The sequence below is a fragment of the Penicillium cosmopolitanum genome, assembly GCF_028827165.1.
Source record: "Penicillium cosmopolitanum strain IBT 29677 chromosome Unknown utg000006l:49.0-5199605.0:1.0-5204138.0, whole genome shotgun sequence".
Classification (NCBI taxonomy): domain Eukaryota; kingdom Fungi; phylum Ascomycota; class Eurotiomycetes; order Eurotiales; family Aspergillaceae; genus Penicillium; species Penicillium cosmopolitanum.
This window is the reverse complement of record NW_026622676.1, coordinates 3,085,982-3,112,608: the sequence shown is the minus strand read 5'-3', so window position 1 is coordinate 3,112,608 and position 26,627 is coordinate 3,085,982. Positions and strand designations below refer to the sequence as shown.

Genomic DNA, 26,627 nt, shown 5'->3' with positions numbered 1-26,627 from the left:
TTGAATCCAGCAGTTCACAGGTCCGCCACCCGGGGCCTGCTTACACACCCTATATTAGTTTATTTGACCAAACAGAACTTCAAATTGATACTCAGGTATACAAATTTCTTTCATTCGAGAGACCTTGTAAGAGATACCCACTTGGTTCCCTATTATATAGTAGTAGAAGAAGATTGAACCCAGAATATTTGGACCAAATAGTATTATCCAACATCGTAGATGCTACGCCTTCACTTGGGCCAAATGGTAGAGGCGCATCTTCCAAAATGCATGCTCTTGTGCTGAGAAAGATACCAGAATGCTGGAGTCCGTCTTCTCAACATATGCTTGGATGATCGACGACTCGGTATTCTCTAATGGACCCCCAAGGACGAGTTTCGGGTTTGATGGAAGCAGCATATCCAAATGTTTGCGCTCCGCACCAGGGCAAAAGAGTAATGTTTTGGATGTGACACGCTCAAAACCAACAGGGGTATTAACCACAGTCATACCAAGTGATTCAAGAAGTTCACGGTCGAGATTGTTGAAGACGGGATCTTGGGCGTAGATTGGAAATGATGAAGAGCGGTTGGCACCTTTGCATAAAAGATGTAAGCTGGGAGGCGACAAGCGAAGTTGAATATCGGTGTGCTTCTTCAAAAGGGGGAGGAACGAACTAGTAAATACATCCTTGATAGTTTCCAACGCAGCAAGCTGATACAAAGAAACAGCCCGGCGGTCAACCCAACCATCTCGCAGGAACCCACTCGGACTGCCAAGTCCGATGCAAACAATCCCGTCAACATTCAAATCCTGCGACAAGGTTTCCGTCTCTTGGTCGTGTATCCTTTGGTCCAATTCCACCCTCAGTTTCTGCCATGTCTCCGACTGAACCCATCGCTCCTTATAGCCTCTATATTGCGCCTCTAATTCCTCAAAGGTCAGACGGGCCGGCGCCTCGGCTGGACTGAGAACCAGCTCAGTCTCATCAACCATGTTGGCCTCGCGGTCGCTCCGTGCCTTGGTGGTGCGCACTACACGCCGCACATTGCTCCCGCTAGTGACATGAGTCCAGCCGTCGTCATCGGTGACCTCGAGGCGCTTTTGGGCAGAGACAGGATTGCGCTTTTTGCGGCTACTGTGTGGCATAGCGCTCTCTATGTACGTGCAGCTTGGAAACCTTAAGCTGCGCTTCGTCTCAATTTCAAAAATTGATCAATAGCAAAAGTAATTGGTGAAATTCTTAATTCGTGGCTCCCAAGCGGGGACTTTTTTTCGGACGATAAGTGATGACTCAGCCCGATAAGCCAGCTGCCGTTTTTGGATTTATATAGTTGGCACCTGGGCATGGCATGGTACCATGGTAGTAGTTATGACATGAGCTCTAAAAGTGGCAAGGAACCGGAATTAATTATTATTACTATACTAGCCTGAAACGTAGGTCGTAACAGACTGACAGGGATATGGCGCATATGGTGAGATCGTGAGCCAGAAGGAATTGAGAGGCCGCGGGGAACATTATCTTCACTGAAACGCCAATTCCTAAGGTTAGAAAACAGATGATTAGCGTCGACAAGAAAGTGTTACTAATAGTACCGCAGGAGAAGATATATATGATTTGGGGTTAGAGAATAGAAACAATCAATATCGGCTGAAAGGACATCTTTTTTGAAAGATCGTACAGCAAAGCTCACTAGTGCAAAAAGCAAAAAAGTGGACGAATGGCGATTCGAACGCCAGACTTTTCGCATGCAAAGCGAACACTCTACCAACTGAGTTATACGCCCATAGGTACGTCATATTTATGAAGGGTGGATTTATACATTTTTCATTCATGCAAATAACCATAATTCAACAATAGATCGCCAAGGTCCTTCAAACGACATGACTCCCTCATGAAGCCAACCTTTTTTGAACAATATTTCGCCCTAGGCATTTTTTTCAATTCATACCAGCACCAGCTTCAAAAATCATTGGTCTTTCCTACCTTACTAGTAAATCTGAACATGCATCCAAGTCTCCCAAGTAACGGGTTTCATGTCCTGGTAATTCGCCTATTCGAATGGCCCACAGACCAACGCATACTTTTGGATGAATATCCAGCGAGTATGGTAATGCATTGCCTCTTCAAGCTCACAATTGCGAGAGGAGGGGTTTCGGATATACCTAGGTAGTCTGTCCATATTTCTAATGCGAAGACCAAGGAACAACTCCTACTACTAGTAGTATCCTTTCTCCAAAATGCCAAGACAACCTACTTCTCACCGCAGACCCACCTGTGTTGTCGCCTGTACAGCTGGTCCAAAAAGGTGCGCGGGAATGACACCCTTTATTAGTATCTAGATATCTTTATGGAGCTTATACTGAATTGGGTACTTGGGCCGAAGGTAAAAATTTAACATTCCAACGTACTAATGTTACTTCCATAGATTCAAGTCCGTACTAGTACTGGACAGGTGGGTGACCTTGAAAATATACTACCATATGTTTTAAGGCAGCATGGATATAAACCTTGGAAAACCATGAAGGTCATGGTCACTTGGATTGCATTTAACAAAATAAAACCTTGCAGAAGCCCATTTTTGTACTATGTATGATCACTGTGGCCGATAAACGCTCATTTCAAAGCCATTGGTGAATGGGAGAGTCATATTTTGGAATCCACTTCCAGGTGCTCGCAAGTACGCAAGCAAGTCTGCATACCCCTTGGCTCCCGATATGGTGTTATCCGTAAGAATGACTGCCCCTGGTCGAAGACGGGGCAAAACAGTCTTCAGCGTAGGAAGAGACAATGCAGACCAGACTAAAAGTTATATTAATACAAGGTGAATAAGGAGAAACGGATTGGGAATCAGACTTACTGTCGAGAAGAAGAAGATCAACCTCGGGCAAATCGGATTTGAGAGTTTCAAGTAAATCGCCCTCTCTCAAATCAATCTCTTTCTCAACTTCCGGACCGCATTGTGCCCAGTACTTTCGAGCAATTGCCGCCTTTTCTGTTTCCTTCTCGGTTGCGATCACAACTCCAGATTTACCGGTGGCGGCTTTGGTTTTGCTGACAGCGAGAGCTAGATAGATTGTGCTCACGCCGAAACTAGTACCTGCCTCGACAATATTCGTCGCACCCATGGCATTGACCAATTGATAGGTGAACTGGCATTTGTCCTCATCCAGAGCGATGAATTTATCAAGCATGAGGCGGTCAAAGTCATCCTTTGGGTTGCTATTCGACCCTTTAATTTGGAGGTCGCCCAAAACATCGGATGAAAATACTTTGCCTTTTTTCGAAATGCCAGCTTCTTGATCCAATGAAATTTGGTGGAGTTCCGAAAGGAGTTGCAGGATATGCGGGGCAGCGCTGATAGGAGATGGCGAGGACATCGTCAAAATTCCGAGACAGTTCGGAGTTGCGAAGTGAAGTTTTCGTTATATAGATGAGAAGAAAAGAAAAGACAAATCCAAAAGGTCTGAGAGTTGATGGGGCCTTCAAGGTCGCTCAAGAGATCTCCGTGGAGAAACGCAAAAGGGAAACGGGACGTCAGATTTCTTGGCATTTTGGAGAAATGACTAACATCACCCTCTTGGAGAAGACAGGATCTTAGAATCCACAAGTAAAACCATGAAAAAACTCCATGAAGACCCATTTGGTGAATTAATTGCTTTATCAACATCCCTTAAACGAAGAGTTGAACGAAAAAATCGGGGACTTGGTCGAGTTGTCAGCTAGACCAACAGAAACCGACTAATATCATGTCGACCAACCGACCGGCTCGTGTTGTTCTGGAAACAATCGGGAACACGCCTTGCATCGAGCTGCAAAATGTCGTCCCAGGGGATTGCGCCCGTGTTTTTCTCAAACTCGAAGGGTTGAATCCCACTGGCTCTTACAAAGATCGCATGGCGAGGGCTGTCATCGAAGAAGCGGAACGACGAGGAGACCTGAAACCTGGAATGACGGTTGTTGAAGCCACTGGTGGCAGTACTGGATCTTCGCTTGCTTTTGTTTGTGCAATAAAAGGATACGACTTTACAGTAGTATCTTCGAATGCGTTCGCGGTGGAGAAACTGAAAACCATGGCGGCATACGGAGCGACCGTGGATATAGTCCCCAGCTCAGGTGGAAAGATCACCCCCGAGTTGATACCTGCTATGCGTTCCAAGGCCAAAGAGATATCTCTGATGGATGGCTACTATTACGCAGACCAATTCTGTAATCCAGATGTCCTTATTGGCTATGAAGGATTGGGTCGGGAGCTATTGGAGCAAATTCCTGAAGGCATTGATGCCTTCTGCGGCGCAGTAGGAGGTGCCGGAATGGTTATGGGGGTATCCAGGATTCTGAAATCACACTATGCCGACTGTCGTGTGACTGTGCTAGAGCCTGCTTCTGCACCGATGATAACGAAGGGTTACGGGGGTCCACATTCGGTCGAAGGGATTGGGATCGGATTCATTCCGCCCCTACTGGACAAGAGGCTGTACGATGACGCCCGTGCAGTGGACGAGGGCGAGGGACGCGCCATATCACGGCGCCTGGCTCAGGAGGAGGGGATTTTGGCCGGAGCTTCCACCGGGTTGAATGTAGTAGCTGCCATTCAACTGGCGAAAGAACTTGGACCTGGTAATATCGTAGTCACCGTCGCATGCGATTCTGGCTTGAAATACCTGCAAGGAGATCTATTCACCAAAAAATAGAAGGCTGCATTCTATTTCCAACTTAAAGATTAGATATAAATTCTTGAGCGAAATAAAAATGGATGGTAATAGTAAATGATCACTGTTCTCGATGATTCACAATACTAGTGGTACTGTATATCATAGAACAAACCTCCAAGAAGCTGCAATTCAGGAGTCTCTATGTCAGCCATATGGAAACTTAAAAGGTCCTGGTTATTGATTGTATGCCGAAAGCGATTCTAAAATGTCGGCATAAACCTCCAAAATCTTCCCGATCATAGGTACCACGTTCCAATGAGCTGTTCCACTCAGAATTCTTGCCCAAGTCCTGACTACCCGCGTGCAAAGATCAGTAGTGGAAGATGATACGATCTCACCTCCGGCCTCTGCTTCCGTGACCATATCCACGATGTAGGCATACAGTCTGGCTTCCTCTTCGTCAATGGTCCCGTCAGAGACATGGGGTTTTATGGCAATCAACCACTTGCTAATGATGAAAGCACACTCAAGAGCACATAGTGAGTGTTGAAGCGACCACGAGAAGGCTTGATTGTGAGCCACAATATTCACCCCAATTTTGACTGGAATGCTGAGTGCATGAGCCGAGTAAAGCACTGCACGGGTGAGTCTGCGATTTGTGACAAGGGGTGGACTTCGATATATGGAATTTGCGATTTCATGAGGAATATGGGTGTTCAGAGCGCGCCACGGACCAAGGTCTACATTGAGTCGAATATAGGCCATGCGTAGCAAGGCAGTTGCGTTGAAAGAGATAGGGCCAAGTGGGCTCCCTGGCCCGAGAAAGGATTCTGGATCTTGATTCCATCCACTTTGCCAATTCTTCAAGGCTGTTTCTACCTCAGTCATATCTGCCGGAGAAAACCCTTGTTCACCCTCTGGCCTGCACTTTGCTACCGTTCGCAAGAAGTAGATGTGCTGAATCAGCGCCAGAATCAAAGTGTAACCACCTAATGAAGAACTGTGATCTCGAACGATTTCTCTTTGCGAAGAAAACAGCGATGTGAAAGCCGACTGAAAATGTGGTTCAGCCTCATGTTTGCTTCGGGCTTGTTCCCACTCGTTTTCGGTTTTTGCTTCCCAGTCCTTCTCGCGCGAAGCCAGGTTTATATTGAGCTCTGAGTTGAGAATAGGAGGCGGGACGTCGTAAACAATTGTATGAAATATGAAGAAGCAGAAAATAGTTGCGATAGTTCTTCTGAAGCCCTCTTCTTGGATCCAGATGGCCCATCCTGAGTCTCCAGAAAGGGTTTGCGGGTCCAGGAGTTTCTCGGCTCTCACATAGTTGGCCAGAATGCTCTGTATCCCCATTGCCTCGTCGAAAATATCCTCTGAATTCTCCCAGGTTGCCATTGCCATCAATATAAGCAATGCCTGCGCAAGTGGAAGCACATCAAACCGAGAAGTTCTCCCCTTTGAAGTTGCTTCGAGTTGGTTATTTGCGTTAGTGACGGGGGTATTTTGAGTTGTGTTTGTTTGTTGTACATTAGGAAGGGTTGTATTAGCATGAAATATCACACCGTGGCGTTGCCTTTTGCGACGATAAAGCCGCTCTTGCGATATGGCAAGGGACACTCGGAATAGCATTGTAGCATTGCTTTTATCAAATGCTGATATCGCACCAATGGTAGCCATGGCCAGAATCAATTCAACAGGGCATCGCACCGCCGAAAATGTTGGGAAATGTATGAATGGAAGATGACGGTGAAAGCCAGCAAAGTAGGTATTAATGTATCGAGTCATGGTGTGTCGTGAAGGAAGAAGGAAGTCGTGAGGAATAACTGAAGCAAATTCCTGAGCTTCAGTCGAAATAGCGACCCAGTCTTGCTGGGTGATATTCCAAGTTTCCTTCTTACCCTTTGTAGTATGAGAAGATTCGAATGTGGGTAGTGTGGATGTAAATTCATCAAAGAGCCGAGGTTCGGGTGGCAATATTGTATCAGATCCAGAATGACTGGAACCGAGATCATGCGGCGGTTCATGTCGCAATCCAGCGCTAGGGAAGAGTGGAGCTGGGGGTGATGGTAAAAGAGGCTGATCGACATAAAAAGACGATAGGCCATTACCATATGACCCATTTATGCTGTCAATGAATAAATCAAAATCGCCAAAGCCATTACACTGCTGAGCTGATGACATGTCCATTGCGGTGGCCGGAGCTACAAAAGGTAGCATGGCAGACGTCCTCCGTGGTGCACTAAATTGAATAGAAGAAGAGGGCGAGAACGATAGGAAATCATTTCCAATTGGCGTGTATTCAGAAGATGGATCAGCTGTCACATAATTTGGTGTTTCCTGGTGTGGTGTTCTGAATCTAGATGGGGAAACACTATTCAGATCCTCAAGGGTAGCTCCAGAAAGGGATGGATTCTGCCCAGTGGCCATATCTGTATAACCAGCTTCAGGCTCATCTTGGGACGGATAACCTTCTTCATGAACCAGGCGGAAATGGCGAGCGAGTAGGTCTCTTTATAGTAGCGTCAGTCGTCAATTCTTGTGATTGCCATCCGAGGACGAGAAAGAAAAAGAAGTCCATACCTTCGTGCAAATCCAGCTGAGCATACCGTGCATTGGAAGGGCTTTTCCTTGGTATCTAGAGAAAATCAGTCCTGTTCAAAATAGAAGCAGATAGACGGTCTTACGAAGTCTCTCATGTCGCTGCAAATGCTCCTTTCGTCGAAATTCCTTGGCACAGAAGGGACAGCGGTAGGCTCTTTGGTCCTCCACATGACGGGGCGAATGATTATATGCGCTTTGATCTTCACCAACCAACTTCTTCCCGGTCTCCTCGACCGGATTTGGCCTGCCTCGTTTTCTCGGGGGCATGGCGAAATGAGTTGCAGTGATGTGAAAGTGAAAGTCAAAATACGACTGGATATCGATATCGCTTAGTCATGGATATCCGTTTACAAGTTACAGCATTCTGAGCCATACAAATGTCTCTTTCTCTCAAATACTACAAGTTTCAGTTTTTCCTGCTCTAGGATAGTAGTGAAGATTGTCTTACATGGTTGATTTGTCTTTCTTGAAAAATACACTGAAGATTCATTCAGAATTGCTAGTTAACTAGTTGTTGAGGCCTCGATGCCTCCTCGTAGATGTCTCTAGACATCTCGCATATCATCACCGCTTTCATGTTCCGAGGTTCTGTCAACCGTGGACGTTATGATTGTTTACTTCACCAACGCTTCTGTGTCGCCATTACTTTGCCAGCATCTGTTTATTTGACTAAGCAGAACGAGTGGGGGCCGCATGCATTCTAACGAACCCTGACGCGTCTTCATATTAAGAGGCCTCGGGCTACACGAAAGAAATGGACGGGTAGCGGTGGATCCGTTGAGCTTGATATCTCAATTAAACAGAAATACCGATCAAAATATCGAGTCTATCACGGTTCTCTTCCCGCGGTAGTGAGCTTTGAGTCACCCTGGTCATGTCGACCACCAAGCGCAAGCGTGCGATGAAAGCATGCATCCCTTGCCATCAGCGCAAGCGAAAATGCGACACCGTGTATCCTTGTAGCATGTGCACCACATACGGATACAACTGCAGATACACCAATGGCAATACCGCCACTGCTACGGCCCCTGGTGCAGGAGTCAGCGTACCCATTCCCCCAGCTAAGCGCGTTCATATCGAAAATGAAATTTGTCTGAATACTCGGGCCTCTGCAGACCGTATCCCGAGAAGCAGGTCTCATACGGACCATACGGACAAAGACCGCCGCGAAGGCGATGGCTCGTCGACGAGGAGCCCAACCACCGTGGCGGGCGAGTTCCCAGGCATATTCGACCAGCAGAAGTCTAGATACTCCGGGGCATCAGCGGCCATGGCATTTCCGTACATTCTAGGTGTGGCTCTCGGATCGGATAGCCCTCCAAAGATGCGGTCTTATGCTTATAACTTTGGCATTCGTCCCGAGGAGGCATCCAATGCTCACAGCTTTCTGGGAAATCTTATCTCGGGGGAGGACCTTGGCTTGTTCTCGGCTCAGTACTTCTCGATACTGGGACCCGTCGGCGATGTGATCGACCAAAGAATTTATGCCCAGAGGTGCCGGGATTATTATCATCGTTCGGGTAGTAACACGGTCGCTTTTGCCGCCGTGGCCGCCGGCGTAGCTGCTCTTGGGTCATTCTTATCTCCTAACCGATGCCCGCGAGAATCTGACCTCGTGCGGTACGCCAAGACCATCCTCGATGATCCGGCCTCTATGCGTTTGCATGGCACCGACCACATCGTTGCGTGGGGAATGCGAGTGCTTTATTTGCGGGCAACTACGAGGCCCTGCAATGCTTGGATCGCTTCATGCACTCAAATGCATCTCTGTGAAGCGCTAGGACTACACGATGAAGAGAGCATAACTAAATTAGCGTCCGTCGCTGGTGCTGCTGTCTATGGACATGATGCAGATCGACTGAGGAGGATTTTCTGGATCTCATGGGCGGGGCATAACATGCTATCTTATGAGTATGATCGGTCGCCCGTCGTGTTTCGGGCCGTGACTTGCCAGCCTATTGTCTCGAAACCAGGCTCAATTGCCGATCAATTTGTACAACTGATCCAAATCATTCCATCGCCTAATACCCCATTCCAGTTCGAATCGCGGCCTTCAACTCCGAGTGGGGATCTGTTTAAGCGTCTCCAAGCGCTCGATGAGTTCAAATTTACCCATCCATTTTTAGTTGTCACTAAGGCGGAGATTGCGTTTTGCTTCTATCGACGCCTTTTCCAGCTCAATACCCGCATACCGGACGATATAATCAAACTCGTCATTGACGGTGGCAACTCCGCACTGGAGGCAGCAGAACAGCAAGCTAGTCAGGGTCGTCTGTTCTGGAACGTCATTGGCAGCGTCTTCCAGTATACCTGCATTCTATTAGCTATTGACACGCCGCTAGCCTTCGCCCACATTGGCGCTGCATTTAAGAGCCTGGAGAAGCTTGTCAAGGCTGTCGATACAGGACTGACACGTGAGGCTCTATCAATGGCGCGACACCTACTTGGCCTTCATACGGCAAAGAAGCGAAAGGAGCTTGCTCAACTGGAAGCCGTCGAGACGAGCTTTGAATTCTTCCAGACGCCGCCGGAATCCGAGGCTAACATAACAATACCGGATATGGACTGGGAGGTAGATTGGGATCAATTCTTCATTGAGCCATACCTCCCCATGCTCGGTTATGACGTACAGCTGTAATTAAATGTGTGAATTATCGGATCATACCTGGGTGGCGTTTTGTGAGGTTTCAACGAAGACTCACTTTGTACATCTGACGATGTCAGTTAAAATACTAGCATATACTAGTATTTCATCGTGAAAAACAATATTAATGCAATTGACCTTCTAGTAAGTAGTAACGATTCCAGGTGCGGAGTTCTTGGTCGCCCCGGGCATTTTGCACCAGGGGTCTTGAATAGAGAGCGTATAGATCGATAGTGCTTCTGCCACAAGATGCGATGGTGATTATGTGAATTTTTTTTTCTATTTTCCGAGATTCGGGGCCCGTGGGTGAATTATCAATGGCATGTAGCCTTGTGCGGCTTTATGTGCGGCTGTTGCGGATCTAATTGCATACCACCGTACCAGCCAATCAGGTATAACTTGTGGATCCCAACATGGGGGCCGCGGCGGCGGAAGCGCGGACTTAGGTACAGCCTCCCACCATCTTCGTCTTTAACTTAGCTGGATCGTCCGCTGTAGCTCTTCGCCCCAAAGCCACTATCTCCGGGCGAATCAAATTTGGGATTCTTGCCAAACTATGGCCAATGTGCTCCATAATGTGGGGATTTTGTGACTGGAACTTACGAGTACGATCAGATATGACAAGGCTGGGATGGATTAAATCTCAGGTAGCTACAGTATTCGAGGCTGGCTGTGACATGTATAAATAGGCTGGCATTCCCGCCTCTAGACACAGACATATAGACAATTACCACAATTTCTCTCAATCTTAAATACCTCGAACACATCGAACGACCATAATAGCAGGAATCGATACATTCCCAACAATCAACCCAATAACCATGACCGATCATACCAAAAGTTCATCCGTCGGCTTCAAAAACGCCATAGAAAGAGTGGCCATAGTGGGTGTAAGTAAACACGCTCAACAATTTGAGCTCCACGTATTCAGCAAAACTAACCAACACTATTAGGCTGGAGGTACCATAGGGTCGCATATTACCAAAGCCCTGCTGGAAACCGGCAGACACACTGTCACGGCTCTTTCCCGCAAAGACAGCGGCAACAGACTTCCCGAGGGCATCCTAGTCGCTACAGTTGACTACGATGACGAGGCCACCATTATTACCGCCCTCAAGGGTCAGCAGATTTTGATCATTACCATGTCCCCCACTGCACCTCGTGACACCCATAGCAAACTCGTCCAGGCAGCCGCTAAGGCTGGTGTCCGTTACGTCATGCCTAACGGGTATGGTCCGGATATTGACAACATCAAACTCGGCGAAGACACAATGCTGGGGCCCGTGGCCAAGGCTAACAGGGACGAGATCGAGAGCCTCGGCATGCAGTGGATTACAGTGTGCTGTGGGTTCTGGTACGACTACAGCCTGGCAGGTGGGGATGCGCGCTTTGGATTCGACTTTGATAAGCGTTCCCTGACACTCTACGATGATGGCAACACCAAGATTTCGACTTCGATGTTATCGCAGGTCGGACGTGCCGTGGCCAAAGTTCTGAGCCTCAATGGGCTTCCGGAGGACAAAGACGACAAGAGCCTTACCCTGTCAACATTCCTAAACAAGGGCGTTTATATTAAGAGCTTTGCAGTCAGCCAAAGGGATATTTTTGAGAGCGTCAAGCGTGTCACCGGCACTACCGACGCTGACTGGACGATTATTCACGAGGATACCAAGAAGCGATACGAGGATGGTCTGGCGCAAGTCAAAATGGGTAATATGGCTGGTTTTGGCAAGCTGTTGTACGCGAGGACTTTTTACCCAGATGCTTCCAGTGATCTCTCGGACAGGGTGCAGAATGAGCTGCTTGGATTGCCGGAGGAGAGCCTGGATGAGTCTACTAAGGTTGGAATAGAGTTGGTTAAGGAGCTGGAGCTTCGTGTTGAACGCATGGCGGCCTAGAGCACAACCTGTACATGTAAACTAGTTGAACTAGTTGATGTTTGGATATTAATGCTAGAAGCATGGAATGAATTTTGCAAGGAGTCACTATTTTGAGAATTTGGCTCTATATCCTGACCCTCAATTCAATCTGCTGCAGATAGTAGGAGAAAATGGGGGAGATTATTAGTGACTAACACAATGAAAGTCCCTTCCAATGACATTCACGATTTCACACCTACTTGCAACCACAGGTTGATCCGGGCGTGGTTCCATCCTTATAGCATGTACAGTAATTTGACCCTGGTACTACCATTCCACTGCATCCAGAAAAGCAGCAACGATACGACCCCTCTTCACATCGAGGGCAGTCCCTATAGGTGTCGCAACTTGTCGCCGTGGGTGCTGGCCGAGGGGATGTAGTCGTGGTAGATGTAGGAGAACTATCTTTAAGGCCAATGCAAAAGAATTGAGTTCCTCGTGCCCAGGCTGTACTCAGATCGCACGTTTTACTGCCGTCAGCCGGCTGAAGTGAGTAGTTCCAATCGAAAAGTTGCTGAACAGTTATGTCGAACGTTTCAGCAAATGACGCACAGGTCTCGCCATCATTAGGACCTGAATGTGAAAAGGAATTGCAATCGGATATGTAATCCTTCGGGATCGAAGTAGGGCTCGCGCTGGGTGAGCTAGTTGTAGTGGTCGTACTTAAGGTGGTGGTGGTCGTCGTCGTGCTGGTTATAGTGGACTCGCTGGTTGTAGTGGACTCGCTGGCTGTAGTGGACTCGCTGGCTGTAGTGGACTCGCTGGCTGTAGTGGACTCGCTGGCTGTAGTGGACTCGCTGGCTGTAGTGGACTCGCTGGCTGTAGTGGACTCGCTGGTCGTAATGTCACTGCTCGTAGCTGTCCCATTTGACGAAGAATCGTTACCAAAATCTGTGATTATCGGATCAAACTTGAATCCTGGGTAAGAGTAGAGTGACATAGTTTCCTCGCCCACGGTGGTTGGACAATAGAGATAATCGTACGAAGTCGAAGTGACAGCAGATCCTCCGCACTGTGTGTCAACACTACACGTCGTGGAATAGCAGGACTTTGTTGTAATCGTGCTTCCTGCGGTCGAGGTCGTTCCCTCAAGGCAGAAGACATCGCAGTTCGTGAGAATTGTGCCCGTACACGAGGGAGATGCCGTCATATCTGAGCTGTGGCTGGCTTTCTCGGCTTCATTTCCTAGGGCGTCGGCAAGACTAGCCAGCTCGGTAAGTGGCCCATCGATTGCGGACGGTTGAGATGATCCCCCGAATACACTAGGAATGACCCCCGCGAGGTTTTGCAGCGTTGAAGCAATTCCCCCTGCAGACCCGCAGAATATTAAACATAGTCCTGGCAAGGATATGCCCAGACCAACTCCAAAGCTGTTTCCGTCTGAAAGATGGGGGTGTTAGTGGTTTAAAATGTAAAACAGGAATGGATTAACTTGCCAGTCTTCGAAGTCTCGATTGCTGCGACGGCTGAACTTGCGCTTGCAGCATTTGCTGGATTTGCAGAAAAAGCGTCGATGACATTTGAAGCGCTCATAATGCGAGATGATAGTGAAATTGCAGATGCTATGGCCGCCGAGGTCGACATTGTGGTGACAGGATTCACAAACCCTGTCGAATCGGTGGTTCCAGTCATAGTACTGGTTGTAGGGCCCTCGGGTCCATCCGTTGTAATCGTGGTTGTGATGACCACTGGAACTGTGAATTGAGAAGAAGGGAATGGATTGGATGTCCGTGTACTAGTTGGGGAAACACTCGCCGAATTCGATGTGTCGGTGGGAAGAATGTTTGTGCCTGTTGAACCCGGCGACGGTGGCTGAGAGGGAAATGGCACAGGAGGAAACCCAGAAGTCATTGTGCTGGGGTGTGTAGGAATCCAAGCCATGCCCCCTGGGCCAACTACAATTGTTGTCAACACACCATCGATAGTCGTAGTGATCGTTGAAGTGCCCGTCAATTTCGTAAATGGGGCAAGCGTAGAAGCAGAAAAGGTGACCTCGGAGGTACTGGAACTGTCGATGGCTGTGATCGTGATAACAGTACTCGTCGGTGCTTGGGAGGACGTTTGTGCTGTCGTCGGGCTGGGAGTCACGCTTGTTGGGAGTGGACCTGGAGCTGCCGTGGTTGAAGGCACAATGGTGGGTGTAACGCGATGGCCTGGAGGCCACACAGTAAAGATGACTCCATCAGTGGTAAATGCGGTAGGCTCTCCCGTGAGAACCGGCAGTGGTATTATATCTGACCCAATCGTCAGACCTCCTGGCCCAATAATGACGGGTATGCCGTTATTGGTGAATGTAGTGGGTTGAGTTGCAATTGTGTATATAGTCCCATCAAAGACCACTTCTATTCCCTGGGATCCTGACCAGGTGGTTACTGTGCTCGATGTGGTGACTTGGCTCTCGGACTGCTGAGTGCTTGCAGACTGCTGAGTGCTTGCAGACTGCTGAGGACTGCCGGACTGATGAGGACTGCCGGACTGATGAGGATTCTCGGGATTTTTAACTGGAGGCAATATTTGCACGAGATGCGAAGATTCACAACTGCACAACAAATCAGCCCTGTTCACTCAATTCTTATCAATACCCCTTTGGGCACGATTTTGAAAGATCAACATACCTATACTGCGAAGGAAGATAGCAGTCCTCACCGCAACGCAGCGTGGGAACATCATCTATTATAGGACAAAGGAACGAGTCCCAACACGTATAAAGTGACTCTAGATAGCACTGTATGCCACAGAGCAAGGTAGGCACTCCATTCAGTATCGGACACAGCTGATCACCGTAGCAGGTGTAGTTGCTAGATTTGTATATCTGATCACCGCAAGTGGAAGATGAATCCTGCCGGGTGGGATTGTCAGAGAGCAATCGATCTTCGCCCGCATTGCTTCTATCTTCTGGCGGGGGCCAGTAATCCTCGTGGACTACCCCCTTTGGGGAAAACCATTCGGCGTCCCTCCAACGTAATATCAATGTCAATTCCCTGGAAAATTAACCTGGAGCCTCGATTTGGCGGGGCTCCCCGACTTGCCCGGTGATCATATTGAAAGAGAGCTCTTCCCCTTGCCGTTGTATCATGACGACGGTCTGTCCCATCCAATGCTTGGTAGGAGAAAAGCACTGGCATTGACCCCGATCAAGTTCCTGACACCCACAATGAGCTGATCGATCATGTCCTCATAGAGTAGCCCGTCGATGTAGTTGACATTACCGTCCACGTCAGCCCCATTTGCCTCTGCTGCATTTTCCTGATTCTGAGGAGTCAAAATAAATGCCCGTGTTCCGAGTTCTGGTAGAAAGCTAGCCGCGTGATCAATTAATTTCACGTTTTGATCAACTTCCTCATCAGGCCAGTCTCTTCCGGTACTCAAGAAATCAATCACCGACTCCTGGAAGTTCCTGTCGAGGGCTGGAAACCCCCTGTCCCTTAGTATATCTGGGTCAGGGCTCCAAGAAAGACTTTCACTGTGGAAAAGTCAGCGACTGTCCTGTTCGGGAGAATAGAAAGTATTCCAAAACACTTACAAGAAATGAGCAAAGTAGATTGCATCTCGAGAAATGATGACCAATATTGTGCAGCCGCAGAGACCTTCAACTCCCATGTTGAAAGGCACAGTACCGAGTTGACGGTATAATGCAGTATTTTCATCTCGATGAATCCCATTAAATGGGACCCTGTTGGGTTCGAAGACGTAGAGAAAACCACTCATTCGAAATTGATCAAGCATCCATCGAAACATCTGTTGTTGGTTCAATTCTAAAAATGAAGATGGAGTAAATCTTCTTTTTTTGCAGGGTTGTCCTGATGAAACGCCATGCCGATCGAAGGTATCCCTCCGAGTCGTTTCCCAACGATCGCTTTCGTAGCGCCTCTCCAGCACGTAAGTTAGCCCCACTACATTTTCCACGGCAATATGGAAATTCAACGGAGTCCCGTCGAACTATTTGATGACTTTTAATAACATGTCATTAGTTTATTCCTGTGCCAGGGAATGTCGGAAGTGGATCTCATCACTCACTTATCAGGTAAGATGGTTTGATTCGAGGTAATCGTTTGGATGTTATCGACGAATTTAAATCTGGCTTAAATTTTAACAAGAGAGGGACCATATAGTTGTAACGAACGAAAGTAATGAGTACCTTCCCTGGTTATTGACAAGTGGCTCGCGGGAGACAACAAGATTTGCCAACACCACTACTCCTAGCAACATGGATAGAAAGTTAAAGAAAATCATGCTTTAAAAAGATGTAGCTTTCTTTCTTCTGGCAAAGAGAAAGCTCTTTATCATCCTCCCAGAAGAATGGGATATGCCCTAGCTATATAATCTTGGAAAATGCCTTGGACATGCTCAATATTCTACAGTACTCCAGCAAGCACTCAGTCCTTATTGAATTGAATAAATGCCAAGACCTTTCCCTTCAGCCCTGGAGCTTGGCCATTGATCCTTCTCGTATTGTACGGCCGGGGTGACGGTTTAATATGAGAAATGCACTAAAGCGCTGATCTCAGCCCGGCCTTGCAGCTGCAGCTGGCCTGCTACTGGCCTAGGACTTCGGAGAAAAGTCTTCTTTTGCAGAAATGCAATGCAAGTGTTCCTCTTTGGCGTTCTCGAGTCATGCAACTGCCGTGTCATAAGGTTCAACAAGCCTGCCTGAAACTTGGAAATCTACATTGAAACTAAGCTTATCTCACTCAACTCCAACCTAATGCACTGTTTTCGACCTAAATTCCCTCTACGAGAAATCTAGAATACGCCACAGACCCTGAGCCAAGAAGAACATCACCAATCCCACCAGCAGTCCGATCGCCTATTCTGGCCATCCGTTGTGCAAATAAGTGAAAGTGGCTGCGGGGACCAAGATCAGGCACTTGATGTTATCCCGAGCAAAGGATTGGCTTTTCTTGGATTAAAGTAGCTCGGGCTTGGCTGCCAGTTCCCCGCTTATGGAAAATCTTTTCCAAAGTTTGTTTCTTCAACGGTTTTGACGTGCAGATAATTCGGATGTTACTTCAATCTAGGGAGAGTGGTGTGTACTACGCCCCGTTTCCCTCACTTCTGCATTAATGTGGTGGCAGTGACTCGTCCTGGAGTTGCAGATGAGAGACCAACCGTGTTGGGCACCAGAGGCTGGCTAGTATGTATACCTTTGAGTCTTGGGATGGGTCTCACATGTTGTTATATTCCATTTTCTTGAAGAAGCTAGCTCTCGAAAAACCTTGCGCATAATTCTCGGGCACCTGGGCACCCAGGGACCCTCAATTCGACTTTAGCATAATCCACACCTGAGCAGTCTGCTAACACATTACACCTGGGCAGGTACTATCGCAGATGGTATTAGTATTACACAATAGGTCGATGAAACCTTCAAGTTGGAATATATCTACTAGCACTACTAGTAAGTATATCTCTGGTGGCTCAGCGGTAGGCTCTTTAAAATTTCGCTATCTACAGAACAACCTGAGAACCAAACAAACAAAGAGCAAGGCAAAAATGGCCTTCTCACAACATCGGCAGGACCAAACATTTAAATATTCTGACAGCCCCAGAAATTTCCATCCGAAGGTCCAACACAATTAGGACAAGGAAGAAATGGAAGAAGAAAAAAAGAGACGAAAACGCCATGAAGGTAGAACAAGAGAAAAAAGAAGCATCATAAACAATGCCATGCGTGATGAAACATAAAACAAATCAAATCAGATCGATGGCAGAGATTTGACGAGGACTAGATGAGAGAGCGTAATTATGTGACGGAGAAGGGTGAGAGGGAAACGACTCAGAGTATAAGGATAGAGGGGTAAACAAAAGTCGTCAGTAGAAGCAGAGCGGGACGTATATGCATGCACGGGATGTGCTTTTCATGATCGTTACAGAGAAGAAGAGAAGGCGGGCCGAAGCTGAGCAGACACAAGACGCACTCATGTAGCCCTCTTGCCACCGCAATCCGGAATTTTTAGACCATCCTTGATCTTACGGCCGGCGTCCATCAGACCCCATTTATCTTCCCAGTTTTCGTCTTTGGTGTTATACTGAATTTTCCATGGCTCGTCGAAAGCCTCGAACCTGTTTCTCTTGTTAGCAATGCTCCGAGGTGAACGCAGGCATGGGAAATTGCCGAGTAGTGCGTGAATGGTTACATACCAAAAGTAGTCGGTGCCGTTCTCCAGAGCCTGGCAGACCCAGTCTTCCATAAATTGGTTCAAGTTGGCGAGGCTAGCCACGGAGCCAGGAGTATCACTGTCGCAAGATGGGCTTTCACCGCAATCCTTGCCGCCTCCGCTGGGCCAGCCCACTTCCGAAATGATCTGTTTCTTTGTGGTGCCCTTGGTTAAAGATACATCGTGACTCTGCCAGAAGTCCCACGTCCACGAAGCGGCAATATCAATGTTGACTCCTGCGAAGAACGGGTGGACGTTTGACATGACGGCATCAACGGCAGAGACGAGCTGTGAGTTCCAGTTGTCACCAAGATCAGAGGTCGCGACATCGAAATCGATACTGCGCTTCTTCAGCTCGCTGCGGACATCCTTGATATAACCGAGCAGGTTCGTCTGCGCCGATTGCTTGTCTGAGCCAGCGCGGTATAGAGCTTCGTTACCAACAATCACGCCGTTGAAAATAGAGGTATCCTTGGTGTCGTCGAGAATTTTGTAAAGCTGATCGAGTTGGCGGTTTGTCGTCGTCTTGTTTGTGTCAATCCAAACACCTAGCCACACTTTCATGTCGGTAAGTTCAAGTCGATCAATCGCGTGCAGAACCATCTCCGTTTGGTTGCAGTCCGTTCCATAAAGTCGAACGTTATTGGTGAGTTGCGATAGAACAGCCATGTCGCGAGTGACGTTATTCTGGGAAGGAGGATACTTGAGGCAGAGCGGGTACTGTACACCCCAAGGGGTATAATCCATGCCGGGGAAGACCTTGTGCAAGTTGTCGTTGTCCAAGAGTGCCTTGATCTCAGACGAATCTTTATTCAAATCGCCATTTTTCGAAGAATCCGACGATGCGGACTCGTTACTCGAGTCGGAGGAGGAAGAACCATCCGAGTGTTTAGTCCCGAGTGTTCCACCGACGGCACCACCAACAATGGCACAAACGACAATCAACCCGAGAACAAGGCCAGCTATCCAACCGCGCTTCTTTCGTGCCGCTTGAGATGCCTCGGCTGCAGCTGCTTTTTCCGCAGCAGCACCGCTACTGCCACCACCCCCGAAGCCACCACCGTGGCCGGCTTCAAGTCCACCGCCACCTCCACCGGGGACAGGGTCGTAGGCAGTGCTAGCGGCGGCACCCTTGTTGGCGCCAAAAAATCCAAACATGCCCCCAGCAGCAGTTCCGCCTGCCGCACCAGCCGCCGCGCCAGCTGCAGGAGCAGCTCGATTCCGGGACCGAGGCCCGTAATCATCGTCATCGTCGGCAATGTCATTGGGGTTGATGTCGGGCATATTAGTGCTATATTGTGACTGGCGCTGGTAGGGACCATCGCTCACGATACCGCCAGCTCCATACGAACCGGGATACTGATCAACCATGCTGCGGCGATTGGCACTGGTCTCACTGAGATGGATGGAAGATTGACCGGGGGTCTGCGCGCCTGGTGGAGCAGCTGCTGCGCCTAGGGCCATATTTGAGCCATAGGAGCGCTCGGCGTGAAGAGACTCGGCGCTGGTGTAGCCCTGTGGCACGTAAGGATTGTCGGAACCGGTGGTGTGGTAGCCTCGCTCGACGGGGCCGGTGAAGTTATCGTGGTGATCTTGATCCATGGCGCGGACAGCGTCGATGCCACTGAGACGATCGTGGGAATTCGCGACGCCGAGAGCAATACCGCTAATACCGCCGCCGACGGAAGCTGGGCCGAGATTATCGACGCCTGGGGTGACGGTTGAGTCGTTTCGATCTGGAGCGTAGCGATGAGATGGAGCGGGAATGTCGGCGTTCATGGATATTGGTGGTGGCGAGTTGGAGGAGAGAAGAAGGAGAAGAGAGAAAAGAGGAAATGGACGAAACACAGGCAGGAAGGGAGGAGAGTCAAGGATCAGAATGTAGGCATCGCAAAGCGCAGATCCACGGTTCCCGAGATGAGTGGAGGAATGGGTAGGTGGGTCGAGGGGTCACAAAGGCACAGTGAAATGTGTCAGGTTGATAGAATTAATTCAGGAGGGTTTCATTGATGGAAAAGGGAGCGGGAGAAGAAGAAGATAAAAGAGAATCAGATGTGAAAGAAGCGGGAGAGAGGAGGCTGAGAGGAGAAGAGGAGGAGAGAAGGGCACGGGAAGCGAGGGAAGCGAGTGGTGAGAAAAACACGGGGTGACCGGGGAAACCACGCCGGTCAGCGGTAGGCACAGTAGGTACAGTAGGTACAGTAGGTACAGTACAGTATCAGCACAGCACCAGCATTAAGTATTGCAGGTTTGGCAGAACTGTCATGTGTTCTCTGGGATATACTTTGATATAATTACTTTTTTAAAATATATATATCTACAACACATACTACTCCACACTGCATGACAGTCAATAAATAATAGTAAAATCAATAAAAGGGTCTGGTCGGACCCTGAAAAGGGAAAACGGAAATGTGGGTGGGGCGCCCTATTTTTAGCCCGAAGACCCTTGGTCCACTCCGTCAAGATCCATGGTTGAATCTCACCTGACATTGATACATTTACATTCAAGTTTATTTACATCGACAGATAATAGAGTACTAATACTACGAGCAAGACAACTGATCATATCTCATATCTCATAATCGCTAAGACCATATCATATCATATCATATCCCAAGAGAGCGCCGCATTCCAGTCCAAGCCACACGGACCAACAATAAACATGCGATAGCGACTGACATGCCACATCCACGAACAGTACTCCACTGTGCATGGACAAACTAGGCAACCTTGGAAACAACCTTGGAACAAAACATAAAAACTAAAGCAAGATCAAGATAATAAATACTAGTCGTAACCCATCTCATCCCACCCACCTACCCCTCTACCTCTTCCGCACTCCGCTGCACCGCCGACCCCATCCGACCCGCCCGCTCCAAAAATCGTCGCTTGCCACGCCGAGTATCAAAATGCTCCGGAATCTCCGCCGGATCCTGTCCTGCCGCTAACATCGAACTGCGCATTTTATTTCGGTAGGCATCCACTATATTCCGATCAAAGTTAGTTGAGGCTATAATTGTCTGAACACGGCAGACTTCGGCTTCCGGTGAGACACGTCTCAGCCCGTTTGCACCACACGTGGGCAGTGCCGTGCCACGCAAGGAGGACGGCTCGGCTGCAGCTGGAATGTGCGGTGTCGAGGGGAGAACAAAATGACACAGAGTGCAGCGGGGGAAAAACAAAAAAAAAAGGAAAGGAAGGAAGGAAAAGAAAAGGGATAGGGGTAGGTTTCAAGGAGACATGTAACAAAGCAAAAAGAAGAGATGAGGTCAACTTACACGACTGCTGCAAGAACAACATGCGCCCCGCAAAAACTCGACTCTGACTCCAACTAAGTCGGTACCCCAGATCATTCAACATGACCTCCTTCCGATGTCCCCGCCGCGAAAGCTTAGGCACAACAATGTCTCGCTCGCCATCCAATGAGGGCGCAGGAACCGTAGTCCGTCCAACAGTCAACGCATCGTCATCCGCAACATCCGTGTCATCACGGAAATATCGGTTCGACGGGATGCTCGCCCCTGGTGCATCTTTCATCTGCACCGGAAAGTAGGTGCGCGGGTAGACGGCATTAAGCTTGCGATACGAATCCGGTAGATCGTCCATGTTGATCTTATCCAGGCCGACCTTCACGCGAACACGCGAGCCTCGTTGTGGGTCTTCGACTAGGATGAATGTGCGTCGCTTGCCGCCGGGGAGCTGGCCGAAGAGGTCTTCATTGCTCGGGCTTTGCTCGTCATCTGTGTCTGCTGTCGTTGCGGGTGCCTCCATACGGCTGGAGGTGGCGATTGTTGGGTGGCGACTCATCGCACCCAAGCCACTGTCGCGGAGCATGGGAGGCATGGATGGGCCGAGGAACCGGCGCCGGCGGGCGTTGGGAGGATGTGGGGATCATGAAAGACTTGTGCTGGACGAATATCGGCGGCGGCGAGAGGTGCGTGCGGGAGACGGGTAGTCTCCAATGGACGGTGAGTTCCGTAATCCGTAGTGCCTATAGAATTTGAAATTGAAAGAGGGCGAGAATTAGCCTACGCTGTACTTTCGGATGGAGGGCAAGGATATCGAGATCCACATGAAAGAAAAGCATCAGAGCAATGCGCGGCGGTATCGAATGACAAGAGAGAAAATATAGGGCATGGAAGACAGGACAGGAAAAAGCAATATGAAGAAGAGGAAGAAAAAAAAGCAAAAGAAAAAGAAAACAAAAAGACGATACAGGTAAAAGCTCAAGGAAATTCGCACCATGTTCCAGACCAAATAGACGTACATCCCGATCTCATACACAACAGCCATTAACAAAGACAAAAAGTCACATATACACGTATCACATCCAAAGGAAGACAGATGAATAATAATAAAAAGAATAATAGGGATATAGGGCAAGAGACATTGAGCAGCACCCATCCATCAGCTCCATATAAAAGGGAGCAAGGAAAGGGTAGATGAAGAACAGGAAAAGAACAGAAAGGAATACACAAACTAAGGAGAAGAACAAGAAATCACCGAATTCTCGCCGCGCATGTCGCAAAAAAGAAACATCGACGGAAAGAGAAACGCATCAGATCTGGTGAAACATACCGCTGACTTCCTCAATCTTAGGGCTGCCATCCGGTTGAGCGTGATGATGATGCAGCTGCGGGGGACCCATGTTCATAGGACCCGAAATACTAGGGCGAGAACTGGGAGGTGGGTGTTGCATCGGAGGAGCAGCACTGGGAATTCCATGACCGAGAGGGCCAGGTCCACCAGGTGCCATGTGTGGAGGAGGGGCCGGGGTAGGAGGCACTGACTGTCGGCGGCTGAGCTTAGCCTGACGACGGACTCTTCGACTGCGAAGTCGAGGGTCCTGATTGCTGTTCCTCCAGCTATCGACGGCGCGCTGGATGAGACCACGCTTACCTCGTAGAGCCGGGTTCAGATCGGCCAGGGCCCAGCCAACGGCATTGCATTCCGACTCGTAGACAAGGCGGTTGCCCTTATAGTTGTCTTTGTTGCAGCAGGCGCGCGGATACACGCAGTTTTCCGTCTTGAATTCTAAGCTTAAACTGTCCACGTTCACCGACTCGACGTCACACCGGATTGTATACTCCATCTTCACTCGGTCCCGCGAATACTCAAAGGCTATCCATTGCACGCCGTTGCTGTCTTGCCGTACAACCAGAGGGGTAGTAGCTGGAATGGGACCTGGTGCCGCACTCGAGCTGGCGCCAAGAGGCGACTGGGCAGAGCTTCCTTGGAGAGCAGATGTAGGCGACGAAAGAGGTGGGTTGAGCATTGGTCGCTGGTTGGGCCCTGACTGTGATGTTGAGTCCATCTTCATGATCGGGCTGTTGGTTAAACATGGGTTGGGAGTGTGTGAGGATTGATGTGGTGGCATCTGCGCTGTTGTTGTCTGTGGTGGCATCATCATAGACTGTGTTGTGAGAGGATGCGATTGAGGTGAAGGGTGTGCCGCATATGGCGATGCCTGAACGGGGTTGATGGGGGAGTATGGCGGATATGCATACATCTGGGGGGCCATCTGTGGTGACTGCGTATAGAGATTTCGACCATGTTGATCATGCGGCTGTGAAGCTACCGATGCTGGTGAATTGGACTGGGGTGTGTGATAGATGGGTGGGTAAGGTCTCTGCATTTGAGCGGTGGAGGCCATGAGGTCGGAGGATCCTACTCTCGGCGTGTCAGTTGGATTCAGTAGACACCCCGGCATATATGCTAGTGGGCATTCAAAGAATGCGCGCGAGCCGCCACGAAGATATAGAAATGAAATAAGTCTCAAGAACATACCGCTGGATGGATACTGCGCGGATGCAGGTGCTGGGGGATACGAAGATGGATGTGTAGAATAATAGGGTGATTCCTGAGAGGGCGCTCCGTACGCACTAGCGTGATGTAACGCAGCGCTGCCTACAGAGTGCGACTGGGGGTAAGTGCTTGGAGAAATAGAGGCTGTCGAATGAGTTGGTGATGGGAGACCTCTGGGATTTGGGTGTGGTTGGATTGAATGAGGATGCTGTGATTGAGAGTGCTGTAAGCTCGGGCGGTTCGAACTGCCGAGTCGAATCTGTGGCAAAAGCACATATCAGTGAACTGACTCTTGAGACCCAAGACGACGAGAGGTGTTCGAGACCGCAGGGTGGTACAGCAACCTAAGAACGTGGACATGGGAGGGCAGAAGAGACTTGCGAACACAGCTAGATCTTCCGAGTGACAACACAAGCGCGGGAATTCGAATCATCCAAGAGCAGAGGCTGATCTGGAGTGGGCTGAAGAAATGAGGAGGGGGTGGATGACAAGGAAAGGATGTCTCGAGCAGGGATGGGCTTAGGAGCGGACCAAATGGCCAGGGTCACAACCAGGATGCGCCAGCCAGGGCCAAAGAAAACCATGGCTCTGTGTAGCCTTGTATCAGGCTCGACGCTGCGAGTGGCTATTTCCTTCCGAAGGGACAAAGCACTCAAGCAGCGTTTTCCCAGCGCGTTTCAACGCAGGAAGTGGCTTTCATCGTGCTGTTTTTGTTCCCTGTTCCCTGTTTGCTGGACCAATTGCTGTACACAGCTCCTGGAGAGAAAGGCAAGCGTGGCAACATAGGCGCCTGTACATATATCTTGGCTTTCATATAGAGACATCTCGCGGGAGCTTGGGTAGATTCAGCCTCATCATAGTGACTTCAATGGCGCAGGCGAGGGCGCAGATGCACCCGTGGGCTTAAACGAAGAGCATAAGCCTTTGCCGAGGTTGGCTTACCCATCCTCGCGCTCCAGAGAGTATGGGAGAATGTGCATAGCAGAAAATGGTTTGTCTGCTAGACTCAAATGTCACAGTGATGAGGCCGGCGAATAGAGAATAGCGGGTAGAGCGGGCGAAGTGCAAAACAAGATAGTTTGTAGGCTGATATCCCTCCGATATAAGAAAAGAGACAAGATCTCAGAAGATCGGAAATGATATTGTAGTAGGAGAAACACTGCGACACAGTTCTAATCCGTGGGAAACGAAATGGCAAACGACAAAGTAGAGTAGCGCAAGATCACACAAAAAGAAATTCAAGTACTCACGGAATCATCCGGCGGCTCTTCCTTGTATCTTGAGACCGGAGCAGAGGTCAGGTCCGACTGTATCATACCGGTCACCGACCTCAACGGGCTGGGACCGAATTTCCGTTCGCAGGTATGGAACGAGGTAGTCGGGAGTATGTGAAGGGAAAGGGGATGAGGTAGTAGGAGGGGGACAATGAGGTTTGACAAGAAAAGAACCGGGATGTGAGTGCGAAGGTTTGGCGCGCGAGGGAAGAAACGCGCGTGGAGATGCCCAACGGTCTAGGGCAAACAGCAGCGGGCAAAGCCAAGAACAGGGGAGACGATCCGGCACTGAGGCTCTCCGCTGCGCGACACACGGCTAGTAGCCTCTTTTCTCGACTGGGGTGGATTCAGGGCACGATATGGGAGCGAAGAGGGAGGGTCCAGGGTCGTTTATTTAGCTGCACTGAGACCCATCCTGGCTTCGTTCGGGAGAGCCGCGGCGCTAGAGTAGGGCGAAACGGGCAAGGTAAAAGAATTGGGGATGGGATCAAAAAGGAAATGGTAAAAGAGAAAAATAAACAAAATAAAAATGGAATATCCAGAATTATAAAATTGAGGGAAAATAGAGGAGGGGGGAAGAGGGCAAAAAAAAAGAAAGAGAAATCCAATATAGGTTAGAGGCAGTGATGGCTAGGCAAGCAAGAGAAGTTGAGAGTATCAGGATTGCTCACTAGCGGAAACGGGTGTAATATTGAACCAGGATGAATGCAGGAGGGAGATGACCAAAGACTCGAGTCCGGTAAACATCCGAGCCTCAGTGGGACTTCTATTCTTTAAATTAAAAGGGTGTCATCATCCGTCGCCTAGCCGAAAGCCAGATTTAAACGCTTGCGAGAGGGTGAACGGTGGACGGTGGACAGGCGGTAGGGGAAAGGAAATGATGTGCAGCATGCAGAGGAGTTGGTGCGTGGAAGGGAGTGTCAAAGAAAGTACTCCGTGTGAGAGATAGCCTTTCCAAAACGAGCAGAAATTCTAATAAATAAAACCAAGAAAATCAAGAAAATCGAACACTGGCTCAACCCAGACTAGGTTTCGGTGGGGAAATGGAGAAGTCTTTCGATGACCGGCACTCGGTTTACCTATGGTGGGGAACGTGTCTTTGATTTCTTTGAGACCTGGCAGATCTATACTCGGTTCGTTCCAACGGCTTGAAATACCTCCAACACGCTATTTTTATTATGTTTTCGGCTCGCTCTCCTCTCTTCCAGTGCCAGTCGGTCTTCCGGAGGCAGTGGAGAAGTCGTGATACGTTGAGGCCAACTTGGGCGAATAGCAACAAAGGCAGGCTCATCTACGCAGTAAATCTCGAGGATAGATTGGTGGTAGACCTGAGGCCAAGGAGAGCAAAGATTTCCAAGGCAACGTGATATAAAAATAAAAGAAAGAAAATAAAAATAATAAAAAGGCCCGCTGGTGACGTTGATCCTACGACGCCGTGAGATTGGAGATTGCATGTTCCCGGCAGGATTCGTCTCCGTAGGTACTCCGTAGTCCTTACTAAATAAAGCAGGCGTAGACATAATAAATCAGGAAAATAAAAATAAAAGATCTTAAATTCAAAAATCCAAAACCGGAAAGGAGAAAAAAAAGCGCA

General features: G+C 48.9%; 10 protein-coding genes across 10 annotated transcripts; 3 read left to right on the top strand and 7 right to left on the bottom strand.

The window, feature by feature from the left end:
- Positions 1-222: 222 nt before the first annotated feature.
- N7509_005682 (SRR1 family protein) lies at positions 223-1,128 on the bottom strand (the record flags this gene model as incomplete). The annotated part of the gene is made up of 1 exon (XM_056630319.1): positions 223-1,128. One exon carries the CDS (start codon positions 1,126-1,128, stop codon positions 223-225), a length of 906 nt encoding a protein of 301 aa, XP_056489621.1.
- Positions 1,129-2,576: 1,448 nt separating this feature from the next.
- N7509_005681 (O-methyltransferase) lies at positions 2,577-3,360 on the bottom strand (the record flags this gene model as incomplete). The annotated part of the gene is made up of 2 exons (XM_056630318.1): positions 2,577-2,782; positions 2,841-3,360. 2 exons carry the CDS (start codon positions 3,358-3,360, stop codon positions 2,577-2,579), a joined length of 726 nt encoding a protein of 241 aa, XP_056489620.1.
- A 369-nt stretch (positions 3,361-3,729) lies between these two features.
- On the top strand, positions 3,730-4,674 carry N7509_005680 (PLP-dependent cysteine synthase family protein; the record flags this gene model as incomplete). Its single annotated transcript, XM_056630317.1, has 1 exon — positions 3,730-4,674. One exon carries the CDS (start codon positions 3,730-3,732, stop codon positions 4,672-4,674), a length of 945 nt encoding a protein of 314 aa, XP_056489619.1.
- Positions 4,675-4,869: 195 nt separating this feature from the next.
- On the bottom strand, positions 4,870-7,500 carry N7509_005679 (uncharacterized protein; the record flags this gene model as incomplete). Its single annotated transcript, XM_056630316.1, has 3 exons — positions 4,870-7,141; positions 7,213-7,267; positions 7,317-7,500. The coding sequence occupies 3 exons, from the start codon at positions 7,498-7,500 to the stop codon at positions 4,870-4,872; spliced, it is 2,511 nt and encodes an 836-aa protein (XP_056489618.1).
- Positions 7,501-8,107: 607 nt separating this feature from the next.
- Positions 8,108-9,871, top strand: N7509_005678 (uncharacterized protein; the record flags this gene model as incomplete). The annotated part of the gene is made up of 1 exon (XM_056630315.1): positions 8,108-9,871. The coding sequence occupies one exon, from the start codon at positions 8,108-8,110 to the stop codon at positions 9,869-9,871; it is 1,764 nt and encodes a 587-aa protein (XP_056489617.1).
- Positions 9,872-10,698: 827 nt separating this feature from the next.
- N7509_005677 (aromatic alcohol reductase) lies at positions 10,699-11,775 on the top strand (the record flags this gene model as incomplete). Its single annotated transcript, XM_056630314.1, has 2 exons — positions 10,699-10,767; positions 10,831-11,775. The coding sequence occupies 2 exons, from the start codon at positions 10,699-10,701 to the stop codon at positions 11,773-11,775; spliced, it is 1,014 nt and encodes a 337-aa protein (XP_056489616.1).
- A 288-nt stretch (positions 11,776-12,063) lies between these two features.
- N7509_005676 (uncharacterized protein) lies at positions 12,064-15,396 on the bottom strand (the record flags this gene model as incomplete). Its single annotated transcript, XM_056630313.1, has 7 exons — positions 12,064-12,128; positions 12,349-13,104; positions 13,160-13,176; positions 13,229-14,335; positions 14,412-14,416; positions 14,950-15,259; positions 15,320-15,396. The coding sequence occupies 7 exons, from the start codon at positions 15,394-15,396 to the stop codon at positions 12,064-12,066; spliced, it is 2,337 nt and encodes a 778-aa protein (XP_056489615.1).
- Positions 15,397-17,711: 2,315 nt separating this feature from the next.
- bgt3 (uncharacterized protein) lies at positions 17,712-19,730 on the bottom strand (the record flags this gene model as incomplete). The annotated part of the gene is made up of 2 exons (XM_056630312.1): positions 17,712-17,856; positions 17,935-19,730. The coding sequence occupies 2 exons, from the start codon at positions 19,728-19,730 to the stop codon at positions 17,712-17,714; spliced, it is 1,941 nt and encodes a 646-aa protein (XP_056489614.1).
- Positions 19,731-20,770: 1,040 nt separating this feature from the next.
- N7509_005674 (uncharacterized protein) lies at positions 20,771-21,788 on the bottom strand (the record flags this gene model as incomplete). The annotated part of the gene is made up of 2 exons (XM_056630311.1): positions 20,771-21,075; positions 21,233-21,788. The coding sequence occupies 2 exons, from the start codon at positions 21,786-21,788 to the stop codon at positions 20,771-20,773; spliced, it is 861 nt and encodes a 286-aa protein (XP_056489613.1).
- Positions 21,789-22,512: 724 nt separating this feature from the next.
- N7509_005673 (uncharacterized protein) lies at positions 22,513-23,607 on the bottom strand (the record flags this gene model as incomplete). The annotated part of the gene is made up of 1 exon (XM_056630310.1): positions 22,513-23,607. The coding sequence occupies one exon, from the start codon at positions 23,605-23,607 to the stop codon at positions 22,513-22,515; it is 1,095 nt and encodes a 364-aa protein (XP_056489612.1).
- Positions 23,608-26,627: the final 3,020 nt, after the last annotated feature.